Source organism: Amphichorda felina (genome assembly GCF_050947745.1).
Source record: "Amphichorda felina strain 45539 chromosome Unknown scaffold_7, whole genome shotgun sequence".
Lineage (NCBI taxonomy): Eukaryota > Fungi > Ascomycota > Sordariomycetes > Hypocreales > Bionectriaceae > Amphichorda > Amphichorda felina.
In genome coordinates, this window is record NW_028145043.1 from 709,569 (window position 1) to 722,162 (window position 12,594).

The 12,594-nt window shown below is 52.3% G+C and overlaps 6 protein-coding genes across 6 annotated transcripts; 4 read left to right on the forward strand and 2 right to left on the reverse strand.

The window, feature by feature from the left end:
- Positions 1 to 172: 172 nt before the first annotated feature.
- ACO1O0_007020 (cytochrome P450) lies at positions 173 to 1,933 on the reverse strand (the record flags this gene model as incomplete). The annotated part of the gene is made up of 4 exons (XM_083196396.1): positions 173 to 645; positions 697 to 933; positions 992 to 1,682; positions 1,736 to 1,933. 4 exons carry the CDS (start codon positions 1,931 to 1,933, stop codon positions 173 to 175), a joined length of 1,599 nt encoding a protein of 532 aa, XP_083047604.1.
- Positions 1,934 to 2,353: 420 nt separating this feature from the next.
- On the forward strand, positions 2,354 to 3,200 carry ACO1O0_007021 (uncharacterized protein; the record flags this gene model as incomplete). Its single annotated transcript, XM_083196397.1, has 2 exons — positions 2,354 to 2,907; positions 2,966 to 3,200. The coding sequence occupies 2 exons, from the start codon at positions 2,354 to 2,356 to the stop codon at positions 3,198 to 3,200; spliced, it is 789 nt and encodes a 262-aa protein (XP_083047605.1).
- A 1,621-nt stretch (positions 3,201 to 4,821) lies between these two features.
- On the forward strand, positions 4,822 to 6,763 carry ACO1O0_007022 (NAD(P)/FAD-dependent oxidoreductase; the record flags this gene model as incomplete). The annotated part of the gene is made up of 6 exons (XM_083196398.1): positions 4,822 to 4,952; positions 5,007 to 5,103; positions 5,163 to 5,205; positions 5,261 to 5,683; positions 5,731 to 6,267; positions 6,324 to 6,763. The coding sequence occupies 6 exons, from the start codon at positions 4,822 to 4,824 to the stop codon at positions 6,761 to 6,763; spliced, it is 1,671 nt and encodes a 556-aa protein (XP_083047606.1).
- A 506-nt stretch (positions 6,764 to 7,269) lies between these two features.
- ACO1O0_007023 (M20 family metallopeptidase) lies at positions 7,270 to 8,383 on the forward strand (the record flags this gene model as incomplete). Its single annotated transcript, XM_083196399.1, has 2 exons — positions 7,270 to 7,820; positions 7,882 to 8,383. 2 exons carry the CDS (start codon positions 7,270 to 7,272, stop codon positions 8,381 to 8,383), a joined length of 1,053 nt encoding a protein of 350 aa, XP_083047607.1.
- A 627-nt stretch (positions 8,384 to 9,010) lies between these two features.
- On the forward strand, positions 9,011 to 9,865 carry ACO1O0_007024 (uncharacterized protein; the record flags this gene model as incomplete). Its single annotated transcript, XM_083196400.1, has 1 exon — positions 9,011 to 9,865. One exon carries the CDS (start codon positions 9,011 to 9,013, stop codon positions 9,863 to 9,865), a length of 855 nt encoding a protein of 284 aa, XP_083047608.1.
- A 992-nt stretch (positions 9,866 to 10,857) lies between these two features.
- On the reverse strand, positions 10,858 to 11,496 carry ACO1O0_007025 (uncharacterized protein; the record flags this gene model as incomplete). Its single annotated transcript, XM_083196401.1, has 2 exons — positions 10,858 to 10,922; positions 10,986 to 11,496. 2 exons carry the CDS (start codon positions 11,494 to 11,496, stop codon positions 10,858 to 10,860), a joined length of 576 nt encoding a protein of 191 aa, XP_083047609.1.
- Between the last annotated feature and the right edge of the window lie 1,098 nt (positions 11,497 to 12,594).

Consider the following 12,594-nt stretch of genomic DNA (forward strand, 5'->3'; position numbering starts at 1 on the left):
TACGTACGTAGTATAAGGATTATTAAAAGGGGAGGCTGGAAGTCTAGAGCTGATCGATACGTACGCGTCGCTTTGTTGGGGGTCTAGGGTCTACATATTGTCGTTCAGTTTTGCAAACAGGATTCTACAACGTCAAGAAGGCTTTCCATTGCACTAGTTCGAGACACTTATACTAAGCTCCCCTACGGCGCTTCAACTCCACCATGGCGGTAGGGTTGGGCGTAATGACCAGATCCACCTCCATGTTCTGCGGTCTCTTCTCTGGGCCGCCCTTCTGCTCGACATCTCCCTTTAGGCGGATATCCCAGTTCATTAGAAGCTCCACAAGGATAATCTTGATCTCGTTGCTGGCAAAGAACCTTCCGGGGCAGGTGTGGTTACCGTAACCAAATGCAAGCGACTCGGGACCGGCGGTTGCGAACTGGTGTCGCGTCTCCTTGCCAGGCATGTTGCGCAGCTTGTAGAAGCGCATGCCGTCAAACTCTTCGGGGTTGGTGTATCCTGGAGGATTGTACTCAGGCGAGTAGGTTGTCGTCTTGGGGTCGGTGTGAACGGCGAAGGAAGGGAAGCAGATGCGTGTTCCCTTGGGAAGGACGTGACCGGTGGACAATGAAAGATCGGAGGTGCAGATGCGGGTACCGGAGGCTTTATAATGGTTAAATTTAGGGCGATGGAGAATGGGACTGGTCAACATACTGTAAATAGGTGGAGAAAATCGCTGGCTTTCCTTCATGAAACTGTCGAGCTTGCGGAGCTTGTTGATGCTATCTTTCTTGAGGCGTATGTATCCCTCGTCATCAATAATTTCACCATCAGCGGCTCTGACCTGCTCTATTTCTTCACGTAGAGGCTTCACGTACTCGGGCCTACAAACAAGGTCAAGTATGGCATGAGTTGTCGCCATAGAGCTAGTGTGAACCGCAGCAAAGGACACTTGGGACATAGATTAGCATGGCAAGGATAAAGAAAACGTGACACTGAGAATACTTACAAACCATCTGGTTGAGAGCCAGGTTCTCGGGATCATTGCGAAGGTGCTCGGGCGTGTACTTGAGAAGCCACTCGATAAAGTTTCCTTCCTCATCACCCGTCTCAGCGTTATGTAGCTTCTGCTTGGACGACTCTTTTGATATCTGTGCTTTGAGAATGGGACTGAGCATTTCACCACCCCTTGTGCGGTGGCTGGTAAGCTTATGGATCTCGGGTAGGGAGCTGGTAACCCAGCGCCGCTTCCAGACAGGGTAGTCCCGGATGGCATTGCGGGCTTTCACGCAGTCGATGGTGTAGCTAATGGTTGACTGTATCCATTCCTCCTGGCGACTGAGCGGACGGCCGACAAAGACCCGACCACTCATGAGGGCCACGATGCGGAGAACCTTGAAGTACAGCGGGAAAGGAGTCCAGTCCTTGCAGGGACCGAATTCCTTGTCGAAGCCGTAACGGACCTCGTCCTGCAAGTCGGGGAGTGTGCTAGCAATGTGGCGCGTCAGGTCGACGCGAACAGCCTGGATCATCTCGGGGCGATGGTCGCCAATGCCTGTGTACTGGGCGAAGAAGTTGCGTCGATGTTCCTTGGTGAAGGAGACCTTGGACTCCGGTTGGTTGCGCACTTCATCCTGTATCTTTATGGGCAGAACAACAATTGGGGGCTCCATAGGGAGGATAAAGGGGGTGTCCGGGTACTTGATGATAATGGTTAGACCGAAATCATCATCATAAGTTGGGTCTAACATACCTTGCGCGCACCCTCGACGATATCCTTCTTTCCAACCTTGGATCCAGGCTCTCCCACGATAGGCAGATCAAGATGTGGAGTGTTATTGAGGCTGAAATTTACAAACAGCGCTACCAGAAGCACAGCGGCAACCGCAGAAAGTGCTGGATAGGACATGATGGTCTGCGCGAAGGGACCGTCAGAGATGAGAGACGCCATGGCGCCAGACAGTCTACTGGAGTTTGCCATTGGGAATTAGTGTGTGTAACAGTAGCAGAAAATAGGAATGGAATTTTGCAGTTCTTTTGAATGCGCTTGCACCCGAAATGGCTGTGTTTGACTATCATCATGCGTGTAGGTGGAAATTCTCCGACCTCTGGCACCGACCAAAATGCGCCGAAATGATTACCATGTCGCGCCGAATATCACGGCCAGCCACTAGATCAACAATGGATCATTCTGAATCTCATTATCTAATTATTCCTTAAACATCTAGCCTCTGTAAACCATCAGTCTTCCGCCCAGTATACTGCCTAAAATTTGTTCTTGTCTTCCCCCATTTTCATATGCTGCCCTGCGCTAACCAGTTACCCAACCAACATCCAAACAATTGACCACAACGCGCCAACACTGCCCATTATGGCCTTTGGTGAAACTCCCCCAGCACATGTCTCACCGTGGTTTACTCCGGTGTACGAGGCGACTTTCCACTTTGGCGGTGTCTGCTGGACGCTGTGCTACCTGCTTATCGCCCGCGAGGGCCTGCGCACCAAGTCGTACGGCATGCCACTACTGGCCCTGGCCAACAATTTTGCGTGGGAGATGGTGTATGCGCTATGGGTTGTCGAAGAACCGCTTGAGAAGACGGCCATGACCATCTGGATGCTCATTGATATCCCTATCATCTACAGCACCATCAAGCACGGCCAGCTTGAGTGGGCCCATGCTCCCGGCGTCAAGAGGAATTTAAATGGGATCCTTCTTTCCCTTACGCTACTCTGCGCAGCTACGCATTTTAGCTGGCAGTATTGGTGGATTGGCGAGACCATTGGGGCTACGGAGGAGAAGCCTCGTCCCGATCTCACGCAGATGGCGTACTGGGCCGTCTCGTTCTGCCAGCTTCTTGTGTCAACCTCTTCCCTCGCTATGCTGCTTGTTAGACAACATACCCGTGGCGTTAGCTGGCCTATTTGGTACGTATTTACCCATTCTTTGTTTTGCTACAAGTAGTATGCTGACACTACATCATAGGCTGCTCCGTTTCCTGGGCACATTGATCGGGCTCAACTTCAACTACGGCTGGGCGTGGTATACTTGGCCTGAGGCCCATTCTTACTTCATGAGCCCTCCGGCAATTTTTATCTGGGGTGTCACAACCATCTGCGATATTATTTACGCCATTGTATTCTACAATGTGCGGTGTTTGGAGACTTTGCAAGCTCAATGTTCGGAGGGAAAGAAAGTTAGAGGTCAGAAGCGTTTGTAGTCGATACAAACGCATTGCGAGGGGTCTTAGAATCAAAATGTCTTATTTACCTTCTAAGAAAGCCCCTGGCTGAGAGCTCCGTGCGAATGAGAAGCTTTGTGTTGCTCCCATAGATAGTGGCGAGGACAGCTTCATAGGGTAGGCCGGGCCAGTTGAGGGCCCAGTGGACGACGTCCCAGTTGTTCAATGGAAGCACAGCAAAATGGTCTCCCGTCTTGTATTCTACATCTTGAGGCAACCGAAAATTTATATACTTCTCGTATTTGGCAGCGGAGTGGCCCTTTCAATCTTGAGGATCATCGCTTGATCAAAGTTAAGTTGAAGCTCATTCTGGCGGCCACTTGAACCGATGCCCATTTCAAGCGCCAAGTCAAGACCATATACAACATTAAAATAACTAAGAGCAGGCTACAGAGGTGATTTTTCCAACCTTCGAAGTGGCTGAAGATGTCTCCTATCATCACGCGACCAGTGCCCACATGAGCCATCCGCTCCGGGCCGCTTTTTTAAAAATTTAGTTGAGGACCTTTGAGATACGGTGGAATGTGGCTTTACACATTCTTATCACAGAATCCGTACCCGGCATATGGGATTCCTTTGAACGTCTTGCTCTCTGCCTCGAGCTTCTCCAGCCATTCGACCATCTCGATGGATTTACTCGGCGGCTGAACGTTATAGCTGGAAGAAATCAGGACAACTGGCTGGCCTGACGGAGCTTTCTCTACAGTCAAGTCAAGGATAAGAACGATCGCCTGATATCTGCGGCCTTTGGCTACTCTGGCAAGAGATTGGGCCACTAATTCGCACGTCCTTGAATTGGAGCCGGAAAGGATGGTAATGGGCTTTAATTCTTTCTGGGGCTTTGAGGTTGTAGACTCTGAGTTCGACTATATTGCTTGTTATTGTGTCTTACTGCCGTGGAGCGTCTTCTCTAGCCGAACTATGTCGACGAGGTCGATTCCCAAATACATCTGGTCGCGTGACAAGATCGTAGAATAGACATGAAAGAAGGTCACGGGTAGCTTCATAATCTTCTCACAATCAGTGAGTGCGCTTGGCTCACCAACTAAATTGCTATATGACAATTATACATAGCAGCAATGAGAAAGATAATCATGTCGTTAAGGATGCTTTCGTTGAATAGGCCTTGGCCGGTCTTGGGATCCCACACCAGGATGCTCAGAAGTTTCTCTTTCTTGAGGGATTGTTTCTCCGCTCAGAAAGAAGTTCGGGGTCGATATCCAGGAGATTGCCAACAATGGCCCATTCTTTGGCCCACGTATCTGTTCCGACATGGTTGTATGATGCTGCGGGAGATGGATTGTCGGTTTTTTGGGAGAATGGCATGGGGCAGAATTGGGCCTTGCCACCAAAGGGAGTCACGTCACTGCTTGCAAGGATCAATAATAATTCTTAGATGACGCCGATGGATATGGTGGGCGGAGCATTCACGGCTTCATCATCGGTGAATTACTTCAGAGGGCCAATGCAGCAATGCTCCGCACACACAAAACCACCGACTGCCACAACTCCAACGTAGATAAATGTAATCGTCAGTCTGGTCATAGTGGGTTTTACTCATCATAAAAAATCTTATTGTATTACCGTTGCCATCCACAAAATGTCACTCCCCATTCCCAATAAATGCACCGTCCTGGTCATCGGCGGTGGTCCAGGTGGCTCCTACGCCGCCGCTGCCCTGACTCGGGAAGGCATTGATGTTGTTCTCCTTGAGGGTGACAAGTTTCCAAGGTTGTCATTGTCTTATTTATTGGATTCGATATTGTCCTGTTAACATCAGCATAGATACCACATCGGTGAGAGCATGCTGGCATCGATGCGGCATCTGCTCAAGTTCATCGAGCTCGACTCCAAATTTGATGCTTATGGTTTTGTGAAGAAGGTAAAACCCTGCCTGCCTTTTAGAAGTGTCTAGATTTGTGCAGCTTACGATGTAAATAGCCTGGTGCTGCCTTCAAGTTGAACAAGAACAAGCGCGAGGGGTGTAAGTAACTCGCCCAACAGCCCATGTGATCTTACGGCGATATTGAATATCTCAGATACCGACTTCCTGGCGGGCGGCCCCAACAACTATGCCTGGAATGTCGTCCGGTCTGAGGCTGACGACCTCATGTTTCGCCACGCTGGAGAGAACGGTGCCCACGTCTTTGACGGTGTCCAGGTCAAGTCCATACAGTTCAAGGATGCCACCCAGGTCCCTGACGGCGAGCCCAATCTCCACCCCGGAACTCCTATTTCTGCCACCTATCAAATAAAGGATACTAAAGAGACAGGCGAGATTGCATTTGAATATGTGGTTGACGCCAGCGGCCGTATTGGCATCCTGAGCACTAAATACATGAAGAACCGTCGGTACAACCAGGGTCTGAAGAACATTGCCAACTGGGGCTACTGGGAGGGCTGCAACAAGTATGCGCCTGGAACCAAGAGAGAAAACTCGCCGTTCTTTGAGGCCCTACGCGGTAAGCCCAATGTTTCCCGAGTACTATACACTTACTGACCCATGCAGATGAAAGTGGTTGGGCCTGGTTCATCCCCCTTCACAACGGAACCGTCTCGGTCGGGGTCGTCATGAACCAGAAGTTGGCCACACAGAAGAAGCAGGAGGCCGACTGGGACTCGACGCAGTTTTACCACGAGAGCCTCAAACTCGCCCCCAATCTTACCGAGCTCATTGGTGATGGCAAGTTCTCCAGCAACGTCAAGTCGGCCTCAGACTACTCGTACAGCGCCAGCTCATATGCCTTCTCCAACGCTCGCATCGTCGGCGACGCAGGCTGCTTCATCGATCCGTACTTCTCTTCGGGGGTCCATCTGGCCCTGACCAGTGGTTTGTCTGCGGCCACGACCATCTGCGCCTCCATCCGCGGCCATTGCGACGAGACCACTGCCTTTAATTGGCACAGCAAGAAGTTTTCCGACGCCTACACCCGCTTCCTGCTCGTTGTCCTCAGCGCCTACAAGCAGATCCGCCACCAGGATGAGCCTGTCCTCAGCGACTTTAGCGAGGACAACTTTGACCGCGCATTCTCCTTCTTCAGGCCCAGTGAGTATACAAATTTTGCACCTCAAGATCTCCACTAACGCCAAATTCCACACCAGTCATCCAGGGAACCGCCGATGCCGCGAATAACAAGCTCTCCCAGGACGAGCTCAACAAGACGCTCGAGTTCTGTGCCTACGCCTTCGAACCTGTGGGCTCGGATGAGGACAAGCAAAAGGCCATGAGCGCCATGAACACGGCTGTCGAGAACGGCACGGGCTACCACCCGGATCTCTCGCCCGAGCAGCTGCGCGCCGTCAAGCACATCCGCGCCCGCAAGATGATGCGCACCGAGGACACCATCAACTTGGACAGCTTCGGCACCGATGCCATCAGCGGGTACGTACCGATCCTGGCTAAAGGTAGGCTGGGGTTGAAGAAGCAGGAGGCTGCGCATGGTATGGTTGCCGCTACTGCTACCGGCGCGGACGCTGCAGACGGGATTGACGGTGCTGAGGCGTTGACGAACGGCCGGGCCAAGGAGATGGTCACCGCATAGGATGCAAAATTAAGATTGAGGGCTCAACGTCTATGAAGGGGTTATATGGTTTTCCTTGGTCCTGTTAGAAGTGGTAGATGATCGTCCGAGATATGGAATTGTCCCGTATCTCAGTTTTACATGCAGCGTACCACAACGGTTAGCCCACTATACAAGCGTATGAAAGACTGGACTGGGTTTTCTCTGAAACACCAACTCTTTCCTCGAGTATAACGACTTGTGTCTCTCCTATGTGTAATGGGGAAGAGCGGACCGCGATGCTTCGGGTATGAGCCGAAGCCGAAACAATGGAACAGTAATATCACCATGATGTTACTAGTGTTCCCACTCCCCACAATCCACACCTTATTGCTTACATGCAGCCATGACTCACCCAATTAGAGTTAATACTCCAGCGACTACTTAAAGGGAACGAGGGAAGGCCCAATGTGTGGCATTCTAACCCATTTCTTCGGCATTGGACCGAGATATTTCCGCTCCTACTTCAACATCACCCGAAACAAACCATGGCGTCTCCCATCATGGACCACCCGGTGGTCGACCTTCTGAAATCTCTCATGTCCATTGTTAGCACATCTGAGCTCGAGCACAGCATTGGCGTATTTCTGGAGCAACATCTACAACCCCTTGGCTACACCGTCGAGCGCATCCCGATTGCCCCGGGATCCGACCGCCACAATGTCTACGCCTACCTCGGGTCCTCGCGTGAGACGCGCGTGCTCCTCACGGCGCACATGGACACGGTGCCACCGCATATCCCGTTAACTATCGATGGGGATCTCATCCGAGGGCGAGGGTCTGCCGACGATCTAGGCCCGTTGGCGGCTCAGATCACGGCGATGGAGGAGTTGAGGAGGGAGGGGAAGGTTCGGGGAGAGGGGGATGTGGGATTGTTGTTCGTGGTGGGCGAGGAGAATGGCGGCCATGGGATGATTGCTGCGAATGACATGGGGCTGACCTGGGAATCTGGAATATTTGCTGAGCCGACAGAGAGCAAACTAGCGAAAGGTCACAAGGGGCAATACGCTTTTGAAGTAGTCGCCCAAGGCATTGCCTGGTAAGTTCTTGCTCTAGAGTACCGTCGTACTGAGCAGCCAAGTTGATGAATCATCCAACAGCCATTCAGGGTATCCCCACCGTGGCAAGAGTGCAACTTCTGCGCTTCTTGCTGTGCTGAACGATCTTTCAGAGGCAACCTGGCCTGAATCCGACCTTCTAGGCCCCTCCACCTTCAACATCGGGAAGATTGAGGGCGGAGAGGCGCATAACATCCTAGCCCCGTCAGCCAAGGCGCTCTGCGAAGTGCGCATGGTCTCGGACCTGCCTGGTATCAAGGCCAAAGTTGCCGAAATCGTCTCGCGGCATCCGGACGTGGAGCTGAGATTCGTCTTTGAGTACCCCGAAGCGCTCCTGGAGTGGGAGATTGACGGTTTTGAGGCCGCTCCTGTGGCGTTTGGGACCGACATCCCGCGCCTCAGAGACGAGCTTTGCCACAGAAGAGTGCTGTATGGGCCTGGGTCAATCTTGGTTGCGCATGGAAACATGGAGCACATTAGCGTGCCAGAGCTGATAGACAGCATATCCGGATACAAGAAGTTGCTTCTTCACTTCCTGGGGTGAGAATTGGCGGGCAAAGGCATTATTGCGGGAGCATGTCATGATATATAATTCATATTAAAGCATTTTTATCCACTGGCTGGCCAAGATTCGTTCCTTGCCTCATGGGGCCTGTCGCGGTTCGGTGGGGGTCTACACATGTTTATCAGGAGCCATCATCAACAGTATAATGTTGAATGGCGCCAGATATATTCTTGACTCGTTGGCTGCGATCAAGTATTACAAATAATTCTCGGTACCCAGATGCTCCGGTTGATCGGCGCAATTTGACTGCCGAGCCAGATAAGGTGGTCAGAACTCAGAATTCCCTAGCTTGGGCAGTAATAAACGATTTACGATACCCTGGCTGGTGGCTTGGCCGCAATCGTCAAAACTTGCTAGTCATGCCACTTTGCTGCAAGTCATCCAATATCCGGCCGTAAACTCCGTTAAACGCGGAGGCTGAGCCTGGCTGATGAATACGCATCGCACCCGAGGTGGTACCCGACATCTCCGGGCATAGGCTTAAATATTCGCTCGCTTGCCGCTGAACGAGAGCGAAGGGGCATCGTTAATTCATCATTCCCATCCACATCACCTGCGCGAGCTGAGAGCACAAGACCACCCAGACTTTCTTCGGCCACAGACATCATGTCATCACCTCCCAACATCACAAGAGCCCTGGTGGTCGGCGGAACAAGCGGCATAGGCCATGCCATCGCCCTTCGCATCGCCACCGAATCCAAGTCCTCCACCGTCATCGTCAGTGGCCGCACCAAGCCCGAAAACCTTCCCCCCAACATGGAGTTCCGGCAACTGGATGCATCCTCCATGCGCGCCATCAAGGCCTACACAGACGCCTACAAAGCTACACAGGAGCCCAAGCTGGACCTCCTCGTCCTGACCCAGGGCATATTCACTATCGCAGGGAGGACGGAGACGCCCGAGGGCATCGACAACAAGATGGCGCTGCACTACTACGGACGCCAGCTGCTGATCCGCGAGCTGACGCCCGCCCTCAAGGACGACGCCAAGGTCCTCATCGTCCTGGACGCCAAGGCCGGAGACCCGTCCAAGCTCAACTGGGAGGACCTGGACCTGAAGAAGACCTTCAGCCTGGCCAACGCGGCGAGCCACTGCACGTCCATGAACGACGCCATGGTCCAGTACTTTGCGGCGCAGGGCGGGAACAAGCGGCACTTCGTGCACGCCTACCCGGGCCTCGTCAGGACAAATCTCGGCCGAGATCTCCCGTGGTACATGCGGGGGCCGGCCGAGGGTCTTGCCCGCGCCCTGGGCGCGACGCCTGCGGCCTGCGGCGCGAATCTCCTCAGGGGTACGTACGAGTGCGCGGCGGCGAACGAGAAGCAGGGCAGATTTTGGAGCTTCATCAACGATAAGGGGGTTGCAATCAACAACAAGGTGGTGTGGGATGAGGGCCAGAGGCAGAAGGTGGTTGATCATACCTGGAAGATCGTTGATGAGGCCATCGGATCCAAGAACTAAAGTGGACGTGTTGCGCGCGGCCTTGATCCTCCATGCCACATCATGATGTCCTTGACAGATTGGCACAGTGACGAACTGACGATTGCGAAACGAGAAACTCGGTGATGCTGGCAAGGGTGGCAGGGGAACTTGCCCCCTTACCATTTTGAACATGGCACATGCTTTGTTTGGGCACTGAAGCGTATGATCTTTTCTGGGCCAATTAAATGGTTGTTTAATAGCATATTAATTAAAATCTAATAATGTACACCAAAATCTTGTTTGAAAAGGAAGTTAATCATGGAAAGAGGTCCGTTGCGACAAAGTGCCGTTGCTGGCCACCTGAAAAGCTGCTTTCCTTTATAAATGTAATATCATAAAGATAATGATATCCGTATATTCCTTTCATCTGCCATGTACTACATATTCGTCCTCACACCTTATGTAGCAAATTTACAGTCCACTGCATGTCTGAGACATCTTGGCGGCCAGTGGCGACATCGAACTCTCGAACTGATCTACAGGAATTCCCTTCCGACAGATTGTGAACTTTTTTGATTGGCAATCCAAAAATAAGGGGCTATACACGTACCCTCAAGCCTCAGTTGGAGACACCCCAGTAGTCCTTTTGCTGTTAATAGAGGACGTCATATATAGTTAGCTGCCCGCTGCCGGAGACCCAGAGGATCATATCTGACACATTCTAGTATGTGTTTGGTAGTAGTTGCAGCATCGGCTCTTTCTCACAACCCACGACCGGCTAAACCATATGCAGCTATCTCTGCTTCATGTAAGGTGCTAGGGGGCCTAAAAGTGACGGTGTTAAGGCATTCAAATTGTCACGCAGCTAGAAACCAGAGTGTATCCTGCATAATCTAGTTACATGAAACTTGAGATACTGGAACAAAATTTGGAATAATCAACAACCGTAATCTTTAGTTACACTCCATTCCAACGGTTGTTCAATCGCGTTTCCAAACCTTCCATCGAGGAAGCCGCGGGTTTTATAGAGCCTACGTCGGGCAAGCCCCCGAGTCGATGCAGGCACAGAGGCCCTCGGTCAAGATATTGCAGAGAGCTAGAGCACACTAATGTCAGTAATCATTTCTGGGGAACTTTTCCGCACCCTCTCCCAACTTACTTTTGGCTCCCGTCATGGCTTGCTCAGCAGGGCCACCATAGCCCGTAGCAAAGGTATAAGCATAGCACACGGCGAAGCTAGGCCATCCGAAGATACCGCTGGAGCCCGCAACAGCGCAGTACGCGTCCATGAAGCCGTTGCCGTCCCAGACATCGCTGGCGGGAGATCCATCGGGGTTGAACTCCGGGGCCGGGTCACCGGGGCAGGCCGTCTGCTGGCCGAGAGAGTTGGGGTCGCCCTCGGAGATGTAGCAGCGAGCACCGCCGGCCTGGCTGGCGGGCTGGTTGCCGTTCAGGCCGAGACATTGATCGCAGGTCAGGTCGGAGCCTTCGCTGTCGAAGCAGTAGAGGTTGCCCGTGGTGGGTAGGGCGTCCACGTTGTCGTCGATACAGTGCTGGACGACGTCCTGGCGCTTCACGACGCCGTTCTCGCTCAGAGACGCGGGACTGGCCAGCGCACCGAGGCCATGGAGGCCCAGGGTAAGGAGAGAAGCACGAGAGACGGAACGCATAGCGACGGATGGTAAGTTGAAGGAGGAACTATGGTATGACTGGAGATGGTCTGATGAGTTACCTGTTGAAAGCGGAAGAGGAGGCAGTACTTATACTCCAAGAGCAACTGAATATTTACAGGAATCCTGGTCCTGATGATTATGATCTTTGTACCCGACTATGTTCAATATTGCCGCTCCTACTACAATATGAGCCTTTGAATTCTCCATGAATGCCGGTAGCCGTGACGTAATGTTCGAATGGATGTTCAATGCTAGTACGATGTAGTTGCCGGTTATCCGCGTGGAAAGGAGGAGCGTTTCGCGGGGCCTCGTACAGGTGAAGCACTATGCGACTGTCTAGCCGCGACCCCCTATGTAGACAGTAGAGCTAAAGAGGCATTCCGTACATGTCGATCGTCGCAACTACCTCGTGGCGGGCGTGCGCTTCGAGTTAAACGTTGGACGATCTGCACTATTGCGTGTGAAGGAAGATCGTCTCGGGGGCTGCCGTAGCACGACCTTCCAATTGGGGCCTAGCCAGGCCTGGGTTTCGCGTGCGCCTGTGGATCTGTGACTCGAAGGATTTGAGCACGCCATACCTGTTGGCAGAGCGTAGCCCTACGAAACGGATCTGAAGACTGAAGGATCGGGTGTACCACTGTATGAGTCTAGGTCGGCTGCCAATTGAGCCTCGGTGATATCCGCACATACTATAGCAGATACCTGAATGAAAGGCTGTTGGTCTAGCAATCCAATGAGCGACTAGCGATCAGCTTTGTACTAGCCCTAATGAGTCCTGTTGATGGTCCTATATGCAACAGTTCCGCAACACTACGAGTAGGATACCTGGTCATTCTGCTAGCCCCTGGAGGACATGGCTGTAGACCCGGGAGCTTTCCCGTCGTGCAGGCGATGAATGTGATCCCATCGTGCACGTGTCATGTTGGAGTTAACTGTGTCGGCATTGTAATTGAGATCATCACCAGAGTGGAGCGCAGCGAGTCGAGTTTCGTGGGTTCGTTGTCGTCGGGTCTTTCGGTATTTGAATACCGAGAAAACGCTTGAAACGATCTAGGGTAGGCTCAACCTATCTGCATAGCAGGTCTGGCATAGACG